Source organism: Microtus oregoni, unplaced genomic scaffold (assembly GCF_018167655.1).
Source record: "Microtus oregoni isolate MIOR12 unplaced genomic scaffold, Mior012 000000F_ref0000247, whole genome shotgun sequence".
NCBI classification, from domain to species: domain Eukaryota; kingdom Metazoa; phylum Chordata; class Mammalia; order Rodentia; family Cricetidae; genus Microtus; species Microtus oregoni.
Window position 1 is genome coordinate 18,992,756 of NW_024543059.1, and position 23,824 is coordinate 19,016,579.

General features: G+C 51.7%; 1 protein-coding gene across 3 annotated transcripts in view; it reads right to left on the reverse strand.

Moving 5' to 3' along the window:
• Klhl25 (kelch like family member 25) overlaps positions 1 to 23,824 on the reverse strand; it is a 29,564-nt gene that overhangs the window by 5,230 nt on the left and 510 nt on the right. For 2 of the 3 annotated variants that reach the window (XM_041658633.1, XM_041658645.1), the window contains exons 1-2: positions 21,843 to 21,956; positions 190 to 1,994 (exon numbers count right to left, since the gene is read on the reverse strand). In XM_041658633.1, coding sequence (XP_041514567.1) covers positions 214 to 1,983 — 1,770 coding nt within the window. In that variant the 5' untranslated portion in view covers positions 1,984 to 1,994; positions 21,843 to 21,956 and the 3' untranslated portion in view covers positions 190 to 213. Of the gene's footprint in view, positions 1 to 189; positions 1,995 to 21,842; positions 21,957 to 22,577; positions 22,698 to 23,824 lie in introns of those variants that run through there. The other variant, XM_041658639.1, reaches the window with a different exon arrangement.

Consider the following 23,824-nt stretch of genomic DNA (forward strand, 5'->3'; position numbering starts at 1 on the left):
CCCTTTACCTCACACAGGAGGCAGATATTCCCCCTCCCGCTGGCAAGCCAGTAACTGTGCCAGAAGACATAGGATACGAACAGGTTGTCGAGTCCTAAATCCCATTATCCTGCTGCTCATCAGACCTTCCCGGGGAGATGTGGCAACCATTACACAGACAAGTCAGAGGGGTTCCTCTGCCCTCCTCACCTGGCTGGGCTCCAAAGGTGCCTCTCATGCAGGCAGGTGCTTCCAGGTACTGACGAAGGCCGTGGGAATGAGAGAGTAGGGCACGGTGGTGATGCAGTTCCATGTGTCCGAAGTGGGGTCGTAGCAGTCCAGGGTCTTACATCTCTGCGTCCCGAAGTAGCCTCCCACTACGTACAGCTTGTTGCCCGAGGCCAGGGCATGGCAGGACATGCGCTTGGCGGTCATGTCCCCAATCCGCGTCCACTGGTTGGTCTCACAGTCGAAGCGATAGGCTGAGGCCGCCGTGTACTCTGTATCACCCCCCATGATGAAGATCTGGCTGCCCAGGACAGCAGCAGCTGTGTATCGCCACGGCTGGGGACACTCCGCCTTGATGGTCCACCGGTTCTCTGAGGGGTCGAAACACTGGACTTTGGACACCATGTCCCGGTGGATGCTGGTCCCTCCGAACACAAAGAGCTTCAGCTTGGCGCTCACCACGGCGGCGTTACTGACACCATCTCGCATCGGGGCCACCATAGTCCACTTATTAGCCACAGGGTCGTATTTTTCTACTTGCTTCAGGGAGACAGAAGGGGAGGCAGGGAAAATACCCGCTAGAGATGTATGTCCCCCGACCACGTAGAGACAGTTCTCCAGCTCAGCTGAGCCATGGCCAAAGCGGGCAATCAGCATGGGGGCCGCCTTGGACCACTCCTCGTGGACAGTGTCATACACCCAGACATCCTTAGAGACCCCATTCTCAGAGCCCCTGCCTCCCGTCACATAGACCTTGCAACCAATCGCTGAGGCACTGAACTCTTTCCGGGGGCTTGGCAGATCCGCCTTGGGGATAATCTCCTTGGCTTTGTGGTCCACTTGGTAGATCTTGTCACACATGAAGGTCTGGCCTCCCAGGATGAGCAGTGTGTGACCCGCCTTCCGTGGCCGGGCAAAGGGACTGGTGACCACCCCGTCATTCTGCAGGATCTTGGTCTTGCAACGGAAGGCCTCGTCTATGATGAGCTTGGTGCGTTCGTCCCCCATGAGGAGAGCCTCCTCTGATACGGCCTCCTTCAGGCAGTCCGAGGGCAGCAGGGCCAGGCGCACACTGCGCAGGAGCAGTGGCAAGTGAGCCTTCCTCTGCTCGGGGTCGTGCTTCACCCACTGCAGGATGGCCTCAAAGACCACACGCTCATCCTCGGTCTCCAGCTCGTCACTGGAGACGAGGTCCAGCAGCGTGTCCTTAGACAGACTGTTGAAGTCCTCGCTCTGCCGCACCGTCTCAAAGTGCACCAGGCACATGCGGCAGGAGAACTCATAGAGGCGCCGGCACTGGTGGGCGTCGGACAGAAGCATCATGCCCAGGCAGTTAGCGGGGGAAAGGTTCTTCTCGAGGAACTCGGCGGCTGCATCCCGGACATCGTGGAACTGCAGCATGTCACCGGCCTCCAGCAGCGACTCTGCGTTCTCCTCGTTGATGACGATGCGGGAGGAGTAGGCAAAGTCCAGCAGCAGTTCCAGCACCTCGGGGTGCAGGTTGTCCTGGAAGTTGACCGTATCATCCCGGCTTTCCCGCAGGCCGTGGCTGAACATGGCCTCGAAGTATCGGCTGGAGGCAGCCAGCACCGCACGGTGGCAGGGAAAGGCTCGGTCACCGGCCCAGAGCGTGACATCCGTGAACATGCGGTGCTTGCGCAGAGTGTTGAGGTGGGCCAGCACACAGTCAGGGTGCGAGGCCTTATGGAAGAGTGAGATGTTCATGGAGCCTGTGCTGCCCCGAGATTTGCGGGTCTCATGAACACTGACCGACATGGTGCATCAACCTGCAGGGGGATGACACCAGCGAGAGTCAATCGTGGGCCCTCTACAGGCAAACTCTTCATGCTCAGCTCCAAATGCCCCTCTCTCTCCACTCCCGCCTCTGCCCAGCTCTAGCAAACCAAGCCTTCCTTTCTGCATCCCCAAAAATGTCACAGACAAGAAGGCCCTGGGTCTCACCCTGTCCTGCAGAGACCAAGGCCTGTGACACACACCTCTGGTTGCAAGTGGTAGGTACACACCCAGTCTCACTCAGGATCTACATTACACACCACACACACACACAAACACACACACACACACACACACACACACACACACACAGGTACTGAGCTCCAGGTATTGGCATGCCCGGCAACAGGGCCCTGCATAAAGATCCAAACTCCTTGATGCCACTGGTTAGGAACAGGGACCATGAAGACATCTCAGCCATTACTGTGGAGCCTTGGGAAAATTAATTTACCTCGAAGCATTTTTCCTCAACAATAAAGTGCCAGCAAAAGCAGCGGCACTTCCCACTGTTTCAAGGCTCCATGAGAAGAACACAGCGCTTACAAGAGCCCAGGCGCCCCACTGACTCACCAGCGCCTCACTGCCGCTGTGGCTGAATGAAGAAACAGGCAGGCATTCTGACCTCAGGCCATCAGCAGACTCTACTTCTTTAAGTCTGAGTTTTTGTTTTTGTTTTGTTTTGTTTTGTGGTTTAAGACAAGGTCTCTCTATGTAGCCCTGTTATGTCCTGGCTCCCTCTACAGAACAGTCTGGCCTCAAACTCATAAAGACCCACCAGCCTTTGCCTCCCCAGGCTAGTGTGAAAGGCGTGCGCCACCACGCCCAGCAAGTCGGAGTTGTTAATGACTGCACTATTTTTATATTAAAAACCATGCTGAAGGTTCTGGTCAGGTGTGCTGCTGGGTGTGGTCGCTCCTGGACCTGCAGTGAAGGTGGTCAAGGCTAAGGCACTAGAGGTAGTGCCCAGGCAGGGCTGCTAAGTGCCACAGGAAGTGGAGGTGGAGGTCAGTGTCTGGCACACAGAACCCTCACTAAGCAGATGAACTTAACTGGCATAAAACGCGAGTCCCGTGACCGTACCTGTGCCACAGACCACTCTAGACACGAGAGGATGAGCAGACATGGGGCCTCACACAGACACTTCCAGGGAAAAAGCAGCCCTTTTCATAATACACTTAGAACACTTGTATACACTCACAAGGGGCCAGGGCCTTGGTATACACAGTGCTTGCCCAACTCCCACAAGACACCACAGAAACAAGACAAGCCTTTTCCTGCAAATAAAGACTAGCCTGCTTTCCACTTCAAAATGCAAACGAAGGCTGGGGGGCGGGGTGACTCAGCAGCTAAAACCACTGGCTGTTCTTCCGGAGTTTGATTTCCAATAGCCACGTGGTAGCTCACAACCTAGTGTAAAGTCCAGTCCGGGAGCTCTGAAGCCCTCTTGCAGCCTGCAAGAGCGAGCCTGACACAGACTTAATACATGCAGGCCAAGCACCTGCGTGGGTCGGCACTGAAGAGCAGTGCTGTTCCTCCAGAGGACCTGAATTCGGTTCCCAGTATCCTTATTGGGTAGCTCCAACGTCAGGGGATCCAACGCCTCTGAGGGCCCCTGCGCTCATATGCACATTTCCCTACCCAGCACACGCACACACATTTTAAAAGGGTAAGAGCTGCCTTTCTTGCTTTAATCCCTGCGGCACACGCCTTTAATCCTGGCACTGGGAAGGCAGAGGCAGGCGGAACCGGACCTCTGTGAGGGAGGCCAGCCTGGTGTACGCAGAAATCCAGGACAGCCAGGGCTACATAGACTCTGTCTCCAAAAAACAAAGCATAGAAACAGAATCAACTAAAATTTGGTTGATCAGAAGTGTGCATTGCCGTGGGCCATGCCAGAGGAGCAGCTGGTTTCAGTTGAAGGTCCAGGTGTCAGCCCAGCAGAAGGGAATCAATCCTCTGGTGGGCCAATCTCGTTTAGGCAAGGCCATGGGACTGCAGACCCCAGAATGTCTTTTATTTCTGCTGTGTCTTTCCATGTTTGCTGTGGTTCTTTCTCTGGTATCTAGCATGGTGTGATGGATGTGGGGAGATCTCCACTGCCTGTAATATAGTGTGTTTATCTCTTGGAAACATCCCATTCTACTGGGCATTTTTACCTGGGGATTGTCAAGATGACCCATCCCTAAGCAGTACCGTCTAATTTGATAATAATGACAGCTTATACAGAGTCTTGAATAAAAATAAAAACAAGGGTATGTTTCACAGCCAGGGTCTGCGAGTCTCACCGAAGGCGCTGCATGGATTGTAGCTCAATGACTAACAACTGAGTCCCAACTGCCCAGCTAGTTCAAATTATTTTAACCTTAATGTTAGGAGACGTGTTCGTTCACAGCTCTCGGAGTGCATCACGGCTGAAACAAAGCTTTGAAAAGAACAAAGTTAGACTAAAATGTTTTTGTTAAATAACTTTGAGGTGAAAAACCCAAGAAGACAATCTAAAGTTTTAAAGAGGCACAGAGTTCAATGAGGAACTCTTTAAGGTCAGGGAACAAGAACAAAGCAGCCCAACCATTACTGGCTGACGTACTCTCCCTGCTAGGTCTGGCTGGTGACCAAAGGTGATGATTAATTCCTTATACCCATTTCTGCCCTCAACCTCCTGATGTGAAATACTATTAGTGAATGGATACGTGTCCTAAAGACTTAAAGAAGAACTGACTGATTCTTTTTCATATATAAAAGTTTAGGTTTGCCGGGCGATGGTGGCGCACGCCTTTAATCCCAGCACTCGGGAGGCAGAGGTAGGCGGATCTCTGTGAGTTCGAGACCAGCCTGGTCTAGAGAGCTAGTTCCAGGACAGGCTCCAAAGCCACAGAGAAACCCTGTCTCGAAAAACCAAAAAAAAAAAAAAAAAAAGTTTAGGTTTGTGGGTCTTTATAAGATTCCTTATAAGATTATCTTTCAATATAACAAAGTAACTGGGCCTTTCTTTGTAACTGCGAAATGCAGCCTGCCAGTAAAAGACCTGCCAAAACCACCTTGCTTGCCACATGGTTAACCAATAACAAGTTGCTTGGGTATGAATGTATGTGGGTTCTTGGGATAACTTGTTTTTCACCTGTAATACATAAAATGTTTAATCCTGGGAGGGAGACAGAAAACAAGCTTTTCCCTGTAATCACTCACTTGAGAAATAGAGGGCAGCTGTTTGACTCCTGACCTGCCTGGAAGGTTCTGTTGGGTATAAAAGCTGTAAAACAACATGAGATAAAAAGAGAGAACAGAGAGAAAATAAAGAAGAGAAAGAATAAAGGAAGCCATCAAGAGTTTGTGAGTGCCTTTTTCCCTAGCCCCCCTCAAAGAGAGAAGTGGGGCTTCACCAACTCTGTGGATTCCTGCCCACCAGACAGCAGGAGTTATATTCTTACTACAGACACATTTTATTTTGGTTTTGTTCTCTTCTCAATGTTGTTTTTAGATAACAGGCTGGCCTTGAACTCAGAGGTCTCAGCTTGCTTTAGCTTCCCAGGTACTGACACTAAAGGCCTGTAGCACCATGCTAAGTTCTCAGCACGGTTTTGATAAGATTTTGCTTGCTTTCGAGACAGGGTCTCACTCGGCCTCTTCTGCGGGGGCCTTCTGAGGGCGGAATCTCAGGCACAAGCCACAACTGGCTCTTGTGGAAAGCCTGAAGTGAAGTCATAGAGTTAGAGGCAGATTGCCGCCTCAGTCTGCTGCGCGGCTCTGAGCTCACACCTCTTACCCCGCCTGACCCACACCTCCCCCACGGGAACAGGCTGACAAGGCTGTGGGTCTAGAATGGCCCTAGGAGCAGTGTTTGGTAATTCATATATTTCTTTTTTCAGGTCACCAAATGTTCCTACCTTAACTTTCCCACGAAGGGCAGGATAGCAAGCTAAAACTCACCCCTGAGTTCACCCCAACAGGGCAGGACAAACCTGCTTCCGGTCCTGCTTAAGACGCACAGGAGGAGAGCCTAGCTTCCATCTGTTACTGAGGTCAAGACCAATTGTGCTGGGGTACCATGTGCTTGGCAAGCCCCTGACATCATTCCCCCATGTTGGTCAGTGAGGTCAGAGGGGAGCCCTATACCAGCTCCCACCCCAACCTCCTTTCCCAAAACCTGGGAAGTGAATGGAGACAGGACAGCCCCGGGATGGGGGTCTCACTGTGTCCCCAGGCTAGCCTCAAACTCAATGCTCAGCCTCCAGCTGCTGAGATAACAGGAATGTAAAACCACACCCTCTCCCACGGCAAACCTTCTCACTCAGCACCTGGCAATGCCAGTGGTAAGCATCCTTGAGGAGCATGGCCACACATTAGCCTCCATAATTGATAGTTCCAGGCTGACTGCAAATTGAGACCGTGCAGTCTCACACAATGACGGGTGCCATCAAATCCTTTCTCCACTGCAGTGGGGAAGCCTGCAACAGTTCAGGCCATGGACCTTGCTGGGCCTTACCCAGGGCAGCAGCTCTGCCTTCTCAGGGGCCACACAGAGCAGGAGGGGAAGGGTCAAGGCCTGTGAAATCCAATGAGAATAGAGCGACCCTGCAGAAGATCCTGGGGATTCTGGCCAGGAGAAGGCCAACTTGTAACTGCCAAGTGGCCAAAGCCACATTGTGCTTACCAGATTTGTAAGCAAATATTTAAAGAAATAATAGGTTTCATTATTATAGTTTTCAAATACGTCATTGTACTTTGCTCATATCTGCCCCTCCCACCATCCCTCCTGCTGGTCCCCTCTCTCCCCACAAAGTAAATCCCTTCATTTTCTGGCATACTCACATCAGGTAAATCCCTGGGAGGATAATGGAACATTGTCTCTCTCCCCAGTCCCCACCCCCACTGCCCTCTCTTGCTAGGCATTTGACATAAGTTTTAATCCTGAGACCCGAGTACACCTGCTTCAATCAGGATGGGCAAGGTTTCACAGCGGCAAACACCCCTCAAACGGCACTGTCTTGGCGGAACCACACGGCTGTGGGAAGCTTCATCTTATCGAGCTCACTCTTGGGTCACTCCCAGAGACCCAAAGACATCTGCCACAAAGCCACCAGTCACTGTGTCAGAGGGAAAACCCATGGCAGTGGTGATTAGAGCCTGGTCTGGAAGGACACACCGTTTTTTGTTCCTATCTCAGTGACGAAAACCAGTCACACAACGTGACTGGCCCAGAGAAAGCCAGAAGGTGGAACCCTGTCTGTCGTTCACCCACCATCTGTAACCCCGACGACTAGACAGGGCTGCTAATGGGGAGCCCTGTGTGCCAGCTTTTCTAACCCGACAAGGCAATCGCATCTGCACGAGTTGCGAAAGCAGGCAGAGATGTTAAGAAATTCATCCTGAGGCCCATAGAGACTGGAACAGAGCCAGGTCTCTGGCTTGTATTCCTATAACCTCCCCATGTGACCCCAACTCTACAAGGTTGAGAAAGACGTGGCATTAGACTCAGGTCTGACTTAACTTTCCCCTGAACCACAGGGTTGGAGAGGAAGGCCTTAGCCTGGCTTGTCACCAGATTCTCATATCGTGTCTCTCCACTCACAAAGCAACCTTTCTCGCCCAGGCTCTGTCTAGTTAGGACAGTAAACTTTGAAGGAAGTGTGCCCCAAGACAGCCATAGCAGTAATGGATTCACTTCTGTCCTGAGCTCTGTGGCAAGTAGGAAGCTGCCTCCGGTCACTGTGGTGCTCTGTGTTTAAAATGCTGCCTGGGGGACAGGATGGGACAGCTGCCCAGAGTTTAACACCAAGCCAAGAGGACGTGTGGTAATGGCCAGCTTCTCACCAATATGCTTTGTACAAAAGCTGTCGGACCCTCATGCCCAGCCACATGTCAGTTCAAGACCCTCCGTGGCCACCTCTGCCTGCCTGGTATCCTGCCTAGGCCAACATGCTCACTCAGGAGCTCCACCATAAAGGATAAAGTGACAGTGATGAGTGAGATTGACGATGACATTATCCTGAACAATATCCCTGAACCATGGAGGTGAGTGGAGAGGGAGGAGGCAGGTAGGGTAGTCCCCACCCACCCCTATTTTGGGCCAAAGATCCATTTTTGAACAACAACAACAACAACAAAAATACTCCATGGGCTGGAGAGATGGCTCAGTGGTTAAGAGCATTGCCTGCTCTTTCAAAGGTCCTGAGTTCAATTCCCAGCAACCACATGGTGGCTCACAACCATCTGTAATGAGGTCTGGTGCCCTCTTCTGGACTGCAGGCATACATGCAGACAGACTATTTATATATATATATATATATATATATATATATATATATAAACAAATATTTTTTTTAAAAAATACCCCTTTCTTTCTATGTAGACACACTGGTGGACCAAGGATAAATCTGTAATCGGGGAGATAAATTTGCTGTTCCAGAGAACCTAGGGTCAGTTCCCAGCACCCACATGGCAGCTCAGAACCATCTGTGACGATAGTTCCAGGGATCCAATGCTGCCTTCTGGTCTCCTCAAGCACCAGGCATGCAAACGGTGCAGAGACATACTACAAGCCATGAAAATACATGATTTTTTAAAAATGTAATAGGGGTGAGGATGTAGGTCAGTCGGTAGAGGGCTTTCCCACACAAGACCCTGGATTTTCCCAGCCCTTCATCATCTGGGATGTGACAGCACACACCTGTATTCTCAGCACCGGACACAGGCTGCAGCAGCCTAAGTTCAAGATCACCTTTGGCTACATATCTAATTTGAGGCCAACCTGGGCTGTGTAAGACCCTGTCTAAATGCTAGTTTGTTGGTTTTCAGACAGGGTCTTAAAGGCGGCCAGTAGCTGGAGATGAAGCGTGGATTGCTGCCAAGCCTGACGGCCTGAATTCAATTCCCAGAACACACATGCGGGAAGAAGACAATCGACTCTTGCTAGTGCCCTTCAGACCTCAGATACCTACACACACATGCGCACACGCATGTGCACACACACACGCACACGAATATATAAATGCTAACACTAAACTTAAACAGAGTAGGTAAATTCTGGAAGAAAGCTGTAAAAAGGTTTAAGAAGAGGTAGCAAAAAAAAAAAAAAAACTGCTCTTAACCACAACTAAACACTTCTAAAAGCTACAGTGATGCTGGGCACACGGCACAGGTCAAATCCCTGGCCCCATATGAAACACTGAACCTCAGTCACTGCACCTACAGAATACTCTTTCATGCTGTTTTTACCTCCACTTCACACATGGGACACTTTCCTAATAGCTCTCATACAGCCTGACGGGTTTGTACTTTAAATTTTACCCTGAACCCAAACAGCATTGTTTGGCTGAATTACTGCTTTCTCCTGAGATAAATTCTTGAGAGAAGAATCACAGCTGTGTCACCGTCTTACAAGCTGTGTTTGCCAGGCGACCACTCAAGCCCTGCTCCTGCTGCTCCCGCCCACAGAGAGGCTTCTTGCAGTCACAAGAATGAGCACAGACCCAAGCCCATCAGGCCAGGCAGCAGGTGTCACTCAGCTGCCACTGCCACCACCTGCTCCCCCTCCACTGTCTCGGGTCCAGATCTCCAGGCCCAGCTGGAGCTCCAGACGGGCGCATGGCCAGTGGAAAGTGCACCATGACTCTAGCCACAGAGCGAGCGGCCTGAGCACTCAGGTTCTCCCATCTGGAGAAATCACTTCCTGCCTCTCACTCAGCCAGAGCGAGCCACAGACAGGACAGGCAGCCCCTACTCAGCACACCAGGGCCTGTAGAGGGGTGTGGGGCTCCCAGGTACCCGGGTACTCAGGAGAGGCTGCCTCTCCTGCACTCTGGCCTCACAGATGGAGCCATTAAGAACACACTGACCTAGATACCAATTTCCATGAACCTCCCGGAGTGAGGCTCACACAGGAGAGCAGAGATTAAAAGTAGCAGCCACGTCCCAGGAGAGAACCGCCTTCTGTCTCCAGAAAGCCCTGCTTCCCACAATCCCTGGCTTCCGTGAAGATCATGTTCCCAGTCCCCAAACCACACACTCCAAGGCCGGCTCACTCCTTCTCTCTTAATTAAAAATTTATATTTATTTATATCTTTGGGGTCAGGAGCACATGTGCCATGGTTTGAATGTGGAAACCAGAGAAAACTTTCTGGCACTGGTGTCTCCTGTCACCATGTGGGTCCCCAGGATGGAATTCAGGTCTTCAGGCTTGGTGGCAGACACCATTACCCACTGAGCCCTCTCACTGCCCCCGCCCCAAGCTCATCTAAAGCAGCACAAGGAAGGCAGCAGCCACCACCAACTCTCGGGAGAACCATCTGGCAGCATCTTTCAAAGTGAGATTAGGTGCCCTTTGCCTCAGCATTTCCACTCACGGAGGTCTTCCTTCAGTTCCCCTGGACACTGGCATCCATGGTGGCCGGGCTACGAAAGGCCAGGAGAGCCTCAGTGCTCAAGAATGAGTGAGTGGTCTGATGGCTGCCTTTTGATAAGCTTGTGGAGCACAGTGCTACACACCTTCATACATGCATGCGCGCACGCGCACACACACACACACACACACACGAGTCACACAGGCAGAGTTGCTTCCCATAAAATATTCTGAAAAAAAAAAAATTATTCCCAGAACACTGGCTGACTTCTACCTGCTGTAGTCTTCAATCTGCTAAGATCTGTGGTTCTGATTACGGTACCTGAAGAAAAGCCAGTCTCACCCAGATAAAGCCTTTTCAGATAAGCACAGCCTCTCTTCTCTGACCAGCGACCAGCGGCAGTTCCTCTGTGGGCCACTCAAGTGTGGAATCTGACCCGTATCAATGAACTGTTGTACTCTGCCACATTCCCAACCTGCACCTTGAATGGATGGTTTACCCGGGCACAGTTTGGTAACCTGCTGCGTGGGTTACAGGAAAATACCGGCACGCTGAGTTATGCACTCAGGAGAAAATGAACAAGGCAGACGATGTCTCAGCACTACTGTGAAAACCTGTTTGGATCTGGAGGTCCTCAAAAGAGCTTCAGTTGACACTGGCTTATAAAACTCCTCCACATTAACCACACTTTCCCTGGAACCTACAGAAACTCCCTGCAGGAAGTGTTGGGGGACGATAACTAACATGCACACATCCAAGACTTGGCCAGAGTCAGTATTCACGCAGATGAGCTGGGGACCGCCCACATCCCAAGCACTGGACTGTGAAACTCATGCCCAGAGTCACATTCTCTTTTCCCTGTTCCCCAGCCTGCAGCATCATTTAGTCACTGGGCTGCAGACCGTGCGCCCTCTAACCCCCACCAAGGCCCTTTGCCCTCTGTCATTGTCAGAAGTGTCTCTCACCACAGCGTCAGCTCCTTCTCCCAAATGACAGGCCTCCCTCAGCAAAGTACAGGGGCAGTGCTTGGACATCACAGCTGGTAGATAGACCCTGGTCTCTTGAAATTACATACGTCTGCATATTTATAGCAAATACACAGAAGCCCATAAACAGCCACTCACTCACGGACGCATCTGCATGCCCAACCTCCCCTGCTCAGGAGCCTTTGGGGAACTTGGATGTTCAAGCCTTGTTCAACCTGTTCCCTCCTCTCCATAGCCCCAGTTTCTTCCCCTCCCACCTTTCCAGCTCCAGTTTCCCCCTCACGCTCTTACATTGCTCAGGACACCTTATACATAGCAGATGCTGAGAAATTCAATTCAACAAGTATTTCCCAGCACTTAGTGTACACTACACCCACACCAGAGGGGCGTCTGTCCTGTCTCTCATAAGAATAACACCCTTTGTTCTGCTGGCTCCTTACACTGCAGACCACTGCCCACTCTGCTTATCTGTGCCTGCAGCTCCAAGGGCAGATTCTGCATCCCCTCTGTCTGTGCTGGATGCACCGTAGCTCCACGTCATGGAAGGGGACTGAAGTGCTGTCCGCTGGAATGAGAATGAAAACGTCCAGGGGCTATTATAAACTCGCACAACTGGGACAGTCATGTTTCTTGAGGTGCAGCCTGTGTGTTTCATGTTTGAACTTTCCAGAAGGTTTTCTTTTTACGGGTGTGAGTGTTCTGACTGAATGTGAATACCCCACCTCCTTGTCTGGTGCCTTGGAGGCCAGAAGCCAGCACCAGATTCCCTGGAATGGGGGTTACAGATGGTTATGAGCAGCCACATGGGTGCTGGCAACCAAACCCTGGTCATCTGCAGGAGCAGCAAATGCTCTTACCCACCGTGCTATCTCTCCTGCCCATGTTTAACCATTTAAGCCAGGTGGCTCATGGATACAGTCCCAACAACAGACAGAATCACTTTGAGCTCTGGGCTAGCCTGGACTATATAGTAAGTTTGAGCAGAGCTTGGGCTAATTAAATAGAGAGAGTCTTCATCTATAAAAACAAAAGTCACTTTGAGCTGTAACTAGGGGAGCACCCCCTCCCCCCGCCCAGTGCTGCTCTGGATGGTGGCCCATAAACCACACAAGCCCAGCTGGGGAGGCCAACCTCGAGCAGCAGGAAGGGGAACTGGGTAAAGAGCGTCCCTGCTCCAGATCCCTGGCTGCCAGAGGTCTCTGGTTTTCTCTTCTGGTGGTGAAATCAACGTTCCACTTGAAGGTAATTAAACAAGAGCACGTGAACCGGCCGAGTCCGCTAGAGCAGCAACCCCTGCCACCGTCCTCCTCCATGCACCGTCAGCACCAGCCCTGGGCAGGCAGGAGTCCAAGACAGAGCCCCTGATCCTGCAGTGGTCCTTTCCTGTAAAGAGGTTACCCTGCACGGCAAGGGGGTTACAGGTACAACGGCGGATTGCCCTGGGCTGAGGAGATGGCTCGGCTGGAAACGTGCTTGCCACGGAAGCTGAGGACCTGAGCTCCATCCCAAGACCCACATAAAAAGTCAGTTGGGGGAGGACACACAATTCGGCACTGGTTAGGCAAGTCCTTGGGGTTCAACCTAGCCTGCTAGGTAAGCTCCCGACCACCGTGAGACCCTATGTTTTAAAAAAGCCAAGACAGTGTCAGGAATGACATCCCGGGTTGACCTCTCACCTCATAGGAACCCACTTGTGCACTATCTGGGTGGATTGTACCTCTATGAACCCTTTAAAACAGTGTTCTAGGCTGAGGAGATGGCTCAGTCGGTGAAGTCCTTGATCAAGTATAGGGACTTGAGTTTGATCTCCGAATCTCAAATTAGGCACGGTAAGAGACCAGCTGTGTGGTGGTAGTGGGCCCTTCCTGCAATCCCAAAACCCAGGAGGTAGAGCAGGAAGACTGCCAGTCTGAAATCAGCCTGGGCCACCACACCTGTCTTTGGAATTTTCCATGTGATTGTTTTTTAACAATTTATTTATTATGTATACACACAACAGAAGAGGGTACCCGATCTCATTATAGATGGTTGTGAGCCACCATGTGGTTGCTGGGAATTGAACTCAGGAGCTCTGATAAGCAGTCAGTGCTCTTAACCCCTGAGCCATCTCTCCAGCCCTTCCATTTGATATTTTCAAAGCAGCTGACCACGGATAACTGAAGCTACACAAAGTCAAGCTGAGGACAAGAGAGGCTATCCCGTGAGCCCCAGTGGCCTCCAGACTGAAAGTCTGCAACACAGATCAGGCTATTTATCCAAAGGTTAAGATTTCGGGTCTGAGTGTGAAGCTCAGAACAGGGCTTCTTCATCTCTGTCCCTGGTACTTAGCAGAGGAGGTGGCATCAAGTGGGGGGTCTCGGCAATTTTAATAATTTCCCAGGCTCCCCCACAGTTGCATGACCAACCAGTTGTGTTCAGGTGCAAATATCTCGGTGAACTCCGGAAAGCTCTCTTTCATACTTCACAGAATAACACCGAGCTGGGAAACAGCTCAGTCGGTAGTGTTTGCCTAAGATGCAGAGAACTCGGGGTTTGATCCCCAGCACCACATAAATGGGGGACGGTGTCACACGCCTGCAATCCCAGCATGCAGGGGGGAAGGCAGGAGAATCAGATGTTTAAGGTCATTGTTGACCTTAAGGTCATTGCAAAACTTGTTAGTTTTGAGTCCAGCCTGAGTTGCTAAGACCCAGTCTACAAAAAGAAAGTTGTAGACGCAGAAGCAGTTGCACAAGCGCTCTGTGACCGGATAGGTGTGTCCAAGCAGACATGCCCTGCTTTACACATCAAGTGAGCAGTGTGCAGTGGCCCCTGCCTCAGTCTCACCAGCCAGATAAACCCTGACATTGTGCTTGTAATTATACCTTTTGATATAAAGTTCTAGTTGGGCTGATAAAAATAGCAACTGCAGCTTCCTCCAACAGATACCCCAGTGTGGGTGCCGATGCCTGAGAGGAAGTCTGGCAACCCAGCCTAACACTTGGTGCCAAACCTGCCCACAAAGCTTGGGATGACAGAAGGCTAGGGTTCGTTCAAAAGCTCCTTGGAGTGCCTCGCGCCTTTTCCAAACACCCAGGACTCAGATTGGAAAAAGGGGTGTTACTGCAGATACATCATTCCGCCTCCCCTCATGAGCTATATATACAAGGACACTTTGGGAGGCCTCCCAGGAACACTTTGAGAGCATGGTCCCTTCTGTTGCCTACATGACCATAGCCCTTCCTCTCTAATGTCTGTTCCTATTAGGTCAGGTTGGCGGTCCTATTAGGTACCCACCCACTCTGAGGCAGAGTTCTAAGGTTCCTGGGCATCAATCACACAACCGGACTGGGTGCTGCTTCTGAGGGGAAGGAACAAGGACTCAAGGGAAGGACAGGAGAGCCCTGCCATTTAAATACCCCAGCGCTCAGTCCCAGCACTCCACCAGGCACCCAGGCCAGTCTGGCCATCCTGACCGCTTAGTCGCAAAGTCTATTAGGAGACCGTGTGCACAGCCTGGCTTTCTTTCCACAGTCCCCAAGATCTACCTCTCCTCCTCCAGACTCTCTGTCTCACACCCAAGTACAAGTGCCCATTCGGCACATCCTTGGCTTCTAATAAAGCTCCCTGCCACTGGAAAACACACAGGGATCCTCACGGGAACACACAACACACACTCAGTCCACAGACGCCCCTTCCAGACCCTTCCACGTACAAGGAGAGCTGACCCTGCCCTGTTACCTCAAGTGTTCTACCATGGCAGGTGGAGCAGCCCCCTGGGAAGCTCCGGAAATGCCAGCCAACTTTCTCTGGGGTCGGGTCAGGCTCTACGCATATACCAAAAGCCACCAAAAGCCACCTGCCTGCCTGTCACAAGATGTTGTTTAGGGGCGTCCCCACTCGTTCAAATGCTCCAGCCTTCAGACACTAGGCTCCCAAAGGACAAAGCAAACCTCCTCGTGTCCCAGAGCTTCTGAGCCCCAAAGGACCTTTCGGGAATGCTTTCCCAACAGCAGCAAGCAGGGGGCAGGGCTGGGCAGGGACGAAAGAGCCTCATTTCACAGATGAGCACACACAGCCCAGGGCTTCACTCATCCCCAGCTGCAGCCAGGAGACCAACAGGAGGCGGAACCTTGATCATCTGGGAAAGCCGAGTCAAAGGACAATGCTTGAACAAACTGCTTAGCTGGCAGTATTGTGTTTTTAAAGGAATGATATTGGCTCCATCGTATCAGCTAGGCAGCAAAATGTGCATAATATCAAGCATGGAAGAAAAATGGAGAGATGGGCAGTTGGTGGAAAAAAACATAGTGGTGAAAGGCACGTGGCTTTAATAAAATTTAAAACTGGCACACCTGCATCGAAAGATACATGCAAACAGGCTTCCAAGGATTCACTGGAGATATGGGGGAAATGAGGACCAACCCAAAGTTTCTCATTTGAGGGCAACATGAAGGCTGGAGGTCTGGCCACAAGATGGCTGGACTGCTATGCCGACATTAAAAGGGAAAGAGCTCCCCTCTATACAGAGACAGAGATTAAAGAGTCCTGAACAGGACAGACTATACAAAATCAGAGCTCAGCCGGGCGATGGTGGCGCACGCCTTTAATCCCAGCACTCGGGAGGCAGAGGCAGGTGGATCTCTGTGAGTTCGAGACCAGCCTGGTCTGCAGAGCTAGTTCCAGGACAGGCTCCAAAGCCACAGAGAAACCCTGTCTCGAAAAACCAAAAAAAAAAAAAAAAAAAGAAAAAAAGAAAAGAAAAAGAAAAAAAAAAATCAGAGCTCATTCCCAATCTCTACCTGTGGAACACACTGAGGAAGGGGCAGACTTTCATACCATATTGTTTCTCTATTGCCCTTGTATAAAAGGAATCGGTCAATATGTTTAAATTAATATATATAATTTAAAATCATAAAGTGGTCCTTGGTCTCCTCAGAAGAGACATTCTGTGGAAGCCTGGCCCTCTGCCTTGTGCCCGTGCCATGGGGCCCATGCCATCCCAGCCTCTGAACCCCGCACTGCCTGCCTAGCGCACCTCTCTGCCTCACAAGTCACCACCAGGGGGGCATTCCCCAGCCCCTTTGTCCTGTCCCCCTTCCTCACACCTCCCAGTCTACTCTCCCAACAGCCCTTTGTGGGGTGGCTGCATTTACCGGCTCTGTCCGCGGTCAGCCTCCTCCATACGAACGGAGCTTCAGGAGAATGGGGCTCACCCTGTTCTCTGCTGAACCCCAGAACCAGGCAGAGGGCAGAGCCAACTGAACACATCAGGAACAAAGAGACTAACAATGTCCACTTCTCGCCCCTCCTGAGTGGAAACGGCATTCAACCTGTACCCTGGCTGAGCTGCCCACTGACCACCCACCCTGTACACCAGAAGCTGAGGCCCAGTGTGAATCCTGAGCCCACCTTCCTCCCCTGTCACCCACAAGGCAAGCCACTGGGAACAGGGCACCATATACCTCCTCCTTCAGATCCCCAAGATGTAAACTCACACGGAGGCACGTGCAGATAAAGGGACTCACTGCCAGACGCTCAGGCCCAGAGAACGTAAGCTCTGGACTCTGGACGCTGCTGCCTTACTCTCTAGAGAAGCGCTCCCTGCCTGCCCACCTCACTCCTTCCTGCCCAAACAAACTGACCTGGCTATGCAAACCTGGCAAGCAGCTCATCTCGGTCTTGAACAAGGAAAGGATCTCTATCTTAATTGGGAAACTAATTCCCCTTGGCCTACATTGATCTTTGCTCAGCCTGTCTTGGCGAGCCCAGCAGGGACACACAGAGATAGCTGGGCTGGGTTTCACTCCTGCCCTGCAGTCCACTCCTGCCCGCGTGGTTGACAGGAAAGCAGCCACCTGGCAGAGGTGGGTGGGGTGACAGCCAGGGGGATGTGGTCCTTAGGCGGGCTGCAGCAGCCACAGCTCTCCCATGGCCCTGCTCAGCGGGAGGAGCCATCCAACTGGTCCTGCAGGCACAGCCTTGCCAAAGCCTGGCACTCAGCCTCCTCCTGCTGCCCACCCCACCCCCCAGCTCCCCATAATCCCTTCTTCTCTGGGCCCTTTGTCTGTCTCTCCACCTTGGCTCTGTGCCCAGGGGACATCCCATAAGCTAGCCCATTCCTTAGAGGGAGGGGAACACACAGTTACTCCCACACTTGATGTCCACTCCTCTGCCCAGGACAAGTCAAGGGGCACCTTGGGGATGAGTCAACTATGTGCCACCTTCCTTTAGCCTCTGCCTGCTCCTCCTGGGCTGACTGGTGCTTCCCCGACCCAGTTTCCTAGGCACAGGGCGGCCCTCAGCTGAGGAACCACAGGGGACTTTGGGAGGCTGGAGGGGACAAGAGCCCTGGCCCTTTGGAGCTCCCAGCAGGGCCTGACTCAGCTCCACTTGGATAAGGAGCTGGGAGCTTGTGTTTGCAGACCTTACCTACACGGGGAAGAACGAGAGTCCGGACAGGAATGACTCATCTGATGCCCACAGCGCCCCTCAGAGCTGGAGCCAGAGCCCACCTGGCTCCTGACTCCCACCTTGTCTCTGACGCTGCCCAGCACAGGCTGACTCTCAGATTCTCCCTGCACACAGGGTTGATACGCAAGCCTTCTAACAGCCTAGCATTAGAGCTTGCCAGACCCTGGGCCCTTCCAGTGAGACTGTGAAAGGGACACTGGAAGGTATCTGTTTCCTAGAAGAGCCACCTGAACTCACAGTGGCAAGGGGACCTGCTTACGGTCACCAGGCAGAACTCAGTGTCCTTCCTACATACAACAGCTTCAGGTCTAAGGGACGCTACTGTGGGCTGAAGAGGTGGAGGCGGTCTAGGGCCATGGTTGAGCTGAAACAGAGTAAACCTCCAGACGCTACAGAATTTGGGGGCAGACCACTGTGGGAGAAAATGCCTGGGGGAAAAATATGAATTCATGGAAAGCACAGTGCAATTTCTCAGTTAACCTATCTGACACAGGTTCACTGTGTAGCCCTTAGCTGAACCCTGCCTGCGACTAAAGGTGCTAGGATTAAAGGTGTGTAAACCACCACACAACACAAGGCTCTAACCTCTAACCCGAATTTCTTTTTTCTTTTTTGTTTTCTTTTGGGTTTTTCGAGACAGGGTTTGTAGCTTTGGAGACTGTCCTGGAACTGGAACTTGCTCTGTAGACCAGGCTTTCCTCGAACTCTCAGAGATCTGCCTGCCTATCCCTCCTGACTGGCCTAACTTGAATTCCTAATACCACAAAGCTGCTATTAAATAAATAAATAAAATAGGATCTCAGTAGTATCCCTGGCTGTTCTGGAACTTTCTATGTAGACCAAGATATCCTGGAACTCAAGAGAACTGCTGCCCCTACCACACCCCCAGTGGCATTTTAGACTTCTGAGATTAAAGGTATACCCTACCACCATTTTGAGACAGGGCCTCATGTAGCCCAGGCTTACCGTGAACTCCTGGTCCTCCCACCTCTGCTTCCTAAGAGCTGGAGAACAGGTATGTGCCACCATGTCTGTTTTGACCCAGGGCTTCCTGCGTGCTACCTAAGCAAGCTCGCTACCAATGAGCAAATCTCGGCCCAAGCAATTGCTGCTTTAAAGAACAGGACACAATTGCTTACCTTCTGTCATCCTAAGGGGCACCAAAACAGGGCGGGGGAGAAAAGGGTGAAGAACAAGAGAAAGAAGGGAGAGGGTAAGGTTGGCGCCTCGGCTGTGGACCCCATGCAGGCCGAGCACAGAACAAGCTTCCCTTCCATGCTATGTCAGGAGGACGGAGCAAAGGGAAAGGGAGCTGGGCATGAGCAGTCCACTAGACGCCAGACACCACTCCAGGGGACGCTCTAAGTGCGTGGTCTCACCTCACACTATCAAGACAGCCTTACTCCCAAGAAGTATTGGAACTCCAGTCATTCTGCCGACCCTGTGCTGTCGGGATTTAAGGGGAGCACACTCCCAACCTCCAAGTCCCTTCTGTCCCTCTAATTCCTTCATTGTTTGCCCTCATGTGCTAAGAGCCCAGAGAGACCTGGCAAGGCTGGCAGGTGTCAGCTTTAGATGCCTTTAGAAGTGGCACCAGCATAGGGTTGCTCAGGACACCGTTGCAACTAAGGGAATATGGCCTGCAGCAGAAGGCAGACAGAAACAGTCCTGCAGGGATACCCTTACAGTAAGCTGGGAATGCTTAACTTTGGCCTCTTCCTGGCCCTCTGCACAAGGGTCCAAGTGTTTCCTGGCCTTGAAAGGGATTCCCTTGCATGGATCAGCTGAGGCAATTCAATTATGAAATTTACCACATTAGATGAAAACCAGCGTCTCAATCAGCCAATTCATTTGTGGCCACTACTGCTTGCTGGTGCCAAGTCTGCATAAAGGGGAGGGAGTCAAGCCCCTGCTGAGGACAAACCCACACTGCCTGCTAGTAAAGGATTTAGGGCGCAAGCAGTGAGCTGGCTAGCAGGGTAAGTCTTCCGAGGAAAACACACACACACTCCACAAGCTGCCTGGGAAGCCAGGCCCTCCAAACATCCTGGAAGGCTGCCCATATTCATCACACTATCACAGCCAAGAATAAACCTTTCGGTCACCTCCCATCTGCCTTTTCCTTGACCTCACCTGTGCCTAGAGTGGGCATCCTAGAGCTGGCTCTGGGCAAGGGAATTGGGGCTGCAGCCCAGGGTATGGAATATCGGTTGTGGAATGCCTTAGCTAGCTTTTCTCTCCTTTCTCCGCGAAGCCTTCACTTCTTCACTCCAGCTCCCTGGGACCCTGCTCCCTGGGGCTCTCTGCAAACTTTGATGTGTCAAGGCCCCCAATCCACATGCCAACACCCCTTCCCTCTAAAAGCAGAGTCTCAGTCTGCTCCAATGACAAATCAAACAAATGAACCTCTAAAAGCGCCCCTACATCACACGCTCACTGCTCCAGGCCACCCTCGGCCGGTCACTGCACACCACAGGCAAGGCCATATCTCTCTTTTTCTTCCAACTCTTCTCTCCCCACACTGGTGCCCACAGGCTTCAGATGCCATCAGCAGGAGTCGAGCCACTGTGGAACAGGCTACTGGCCCACAGGTCCTTGGCTGCACAGCACAGGGAATCCAGCTGCAGCCGGAGGCCCAGGACAAAGGTCTCTTCCTTCCATCTTCCCCTGCTTCCTTTGCAGCAATCTCCCTGGACACACTTGCTGATAAATGACTCAAAACTGAAATACCAATAATTATACGGCCAGGAACCAAACTGACTTTGCCAGTCTCCAAAGGCAAAGCCTATGAACTCAAGAGCCCCTGTCTTAAAGGGATTAAATTTACTGTAGGATAAGAGTACCCTGGGTCCTCCCTCCTGTCCCCAGACACAAGCCTTCAGCAACACCCATAAAAAGTCCTCAGCATAACTGTGTCACCTATGAGAGGAGAGGCCCAGCATCCTGGAGGGTCAGGTCCCAAGTTCCTCCTCCTCCCTGTCCTACTCCAGGCCAGGGTGAAACCAAACGGCACATGCAACTGGCATATCTTGTCCTGCCTCAGCAGTGAGTCTTGGCCAGAGCAACTTGGACTCAGCAGGACTCCCCAATATACAGATGAACTGGGAGGAGCCTGGAATTGTCTCACACACACACACACACACACAACTACCTGTGGCCAAGTTTCTAGGAATTCTTGGAATGAGCATGGTGGCACTTGCTTATAACCCAAGCACTCAGAGGCTGGAATGGGAGGATCCCAAGTTCAAGGCTGGCGCGATACTTAACAAGACTTAAAAAAGAAAAAAAATTCTTTTAGACTACCAGAATGTACTTTAGGGTCCTTGAAACCCAAAGGAGTCAGGTGCCCCAGAGGCACAATTCCACAATAGGAAAGAGAAGCTTCAGATACAACAAAGAAGAACGGTCAACTGGGGGCCTTGCAGATCCCAGCGGAGCTCTCGATCCTGGGCAACGCATGGGAGGAGGGACGAGCAACTGGGGAGGAGGAAGATTAGTTATAGTCCCATAGGGGGGCCACCACCTGGGTGGGTAGGTGGGTGTGCCCCAGGAGTGTCACCACTTCTCCACGACAGACAACTTCCCAGACAGGAAGGACCCTGCGCGGCGGGCCACACACGGCCAGCTCCGGCTGGCTTCTCTTCCCTGGTTTAAACCCTCGGTCCTCGCTAGGAACGCGGACCTGGGCTAGGCGCGGGCGCAAAGCTGCGCTGTTCGCATCCTCGAAGACAAGCAGCCTCCTCTTTCTAGGATCAATAGTAATTTTTTAAAAAGGAGTCAGCGGACTCAATGAATCAACCACTCCCGGGGGAGGAGGGTAGCAGCTCCCGAGCGCAACATCCATTTTCCAAACAATTCATTGCCTCCGCGAGAGCTCTGAGCAAAGCAATCTGCCCCCCCCCCCCCCCCCCGAGCCCGACCGAGGGGCGATCCCGGGTCAGCGCCCACTTCCCAGACGCAGGGAACCCAGCCCTACCGGGCGCTCCTCCCGCAGGGTCGCTGTCCGGGTGACAAGTCCCGACGACGACGCCCCCTGTCGGCCCGGCCCCCACCTGGTACTCACCTTATGGCCCCACAGGCTCCACAGACCCCGCAGTCCCCGCCGCCGTCGCCGCCCCCCGGCCGGCTCGCCAGTCCCCGCCGCGCTCCCCCTAGCAGACCCGCACCGGCGCCGCCAACAAACTAGTTTCTCCGACCTTCCCGCCCCGCCTCCCGGCCCGAAGAGCAGCAGCCAATCATAGGCCGCGCTTCTGTGACGGATGGGCCAACTAACCCGTAGCACGGCCGCGTGAGGAAAAAGGGGTGGTCGTCCCGGCCGCTGGTACCGCGGGAGGCGGGGCGGGGAGAGGAAAGCGACTGCCACCAGATTCTTAAAGCGACAGGCCATTGCCTTCAGCCCTGGTGGCCAGAGTTGAAGAAAGCTCTTGAGCTTTCCTAAGAGGCTTTGTAGATTGCCACATGTCCCATCCTGTTCCCGAATCGCAGACTTTTTACAGAATTGCGACCTAACCTTCCCCATGTTAAGGGAATCATTATTTGCTCCGGCTAGTTTCAATATCGGGGAGTTTCAACCGCCACAAATCCCTGTCTACACTTGGAATCCATATATTTCAGGGGAGAAGACATACTTCAGCTGTACTGTCAAAATTGCGGTTATTTCTTTAAACTTTTTAAAAATAGTCTTCAAATATTCTTTACTCTGTTAGAATTCTCTAGAGGAGCAAAACTGATAGATAAAATGAATATCTGCATATACATGCATGCACACACATAGATGGAATTTATTAGTCTGACTTACAGGCTGTGGTCTGGGTAGTCCAACAATCCAATGTTGTCCTCGTCGGTGAGGCTGGCTGTCTTGGCTGGTCTTCAGTATTCCTTAGAATCCAGAAGCTGACTCTAATACCAGTGAATGTCCCTGAGAAAGAGGGCAAGAAGGCAAACAGAACAGAAACTTCATTCTCCCGGGTCCTTTCTATAGGCTGCCACCAGAAGATGTAGCCCAGACTGATGGTAGATCTTCCCACCTCAAAAGATCCGGATTTAGGGTATGTCTTCCTACCTCAAATGATCCAGCCAAGAAAAGAATCCCTCATAGGCGTGCCCAGCTACTTGGGTTTTTAACTAATTCTAGATATAATTAATTTGAAAATCAAGAATAGCCACCCCGTTGGGTCGTGGAAGCAGATGCCTTTAATCCCAGCACTTGGGGCAGCGGCAGGTGGATCTCCATGAGTTTGAGGCCAGCCTGGTCTACAAAGCGAGTTTCAGGGCAGCCAGGACAGTTACATACAGAAACCCTGTATCAAAAAACCAAAAGGAAAAGAAAAAAGAATACACATCAGACTTTACCAATACCACCAATAATTCATTCAAGAAGAATTACTAGTTCAGGCAGTGGTGGTACATGCCTTTAATGCCAAGACTGTGACAGTAGAGGCAGGTGGAGCTGTGTGAGTTCGAGGCCAGCCTGGTCTACAAGAGCTAGTGCCAGGACAGGCTCCAAAGCTACAGAGAAACCCTGTCTCGAAAAATTAAAAACAAACAAACAGCTCTTCAGAGAGCAAAGAGAATGAGAAGAGGAGGTGAGGTGTCTTTCTAGAACAGGCCCTGTGACTTAGCCTCTGAATCAGGCCCCACTGTCTGCTGCTCCATCTCTCAGAAGTCTGTTCAGACTGTGATTCCATTGGTGGATGAGCCCGCAGCTTGCTAACAGGCCAACATGTTTGCATGACTGTGGGAGCCTTCTGGATGGTTTCATCTAAAACACATACCTTACTTTCTTCCTGACTAAGTTCAGGGAAAAACAGAGTTCTTTGTTGTTGATGATGCTGTTATTTTTTATGTCATTTTCCCTCAGCAAAGCTTTGGCACATCACACTCTTCTCTCAGTTCTAGAATGTGTTAGCAAAGAGTCTGAAGCCAACCAGGTGGTGGTGGCACAGAGGGAGGCAGATTCTATGAGTTGGAGGCCAGCCTGGTCTACAGAGTGAGCATGGGTATATAGATATTCTATTTTGAAAAACAAAAACAGGAAAACAAACA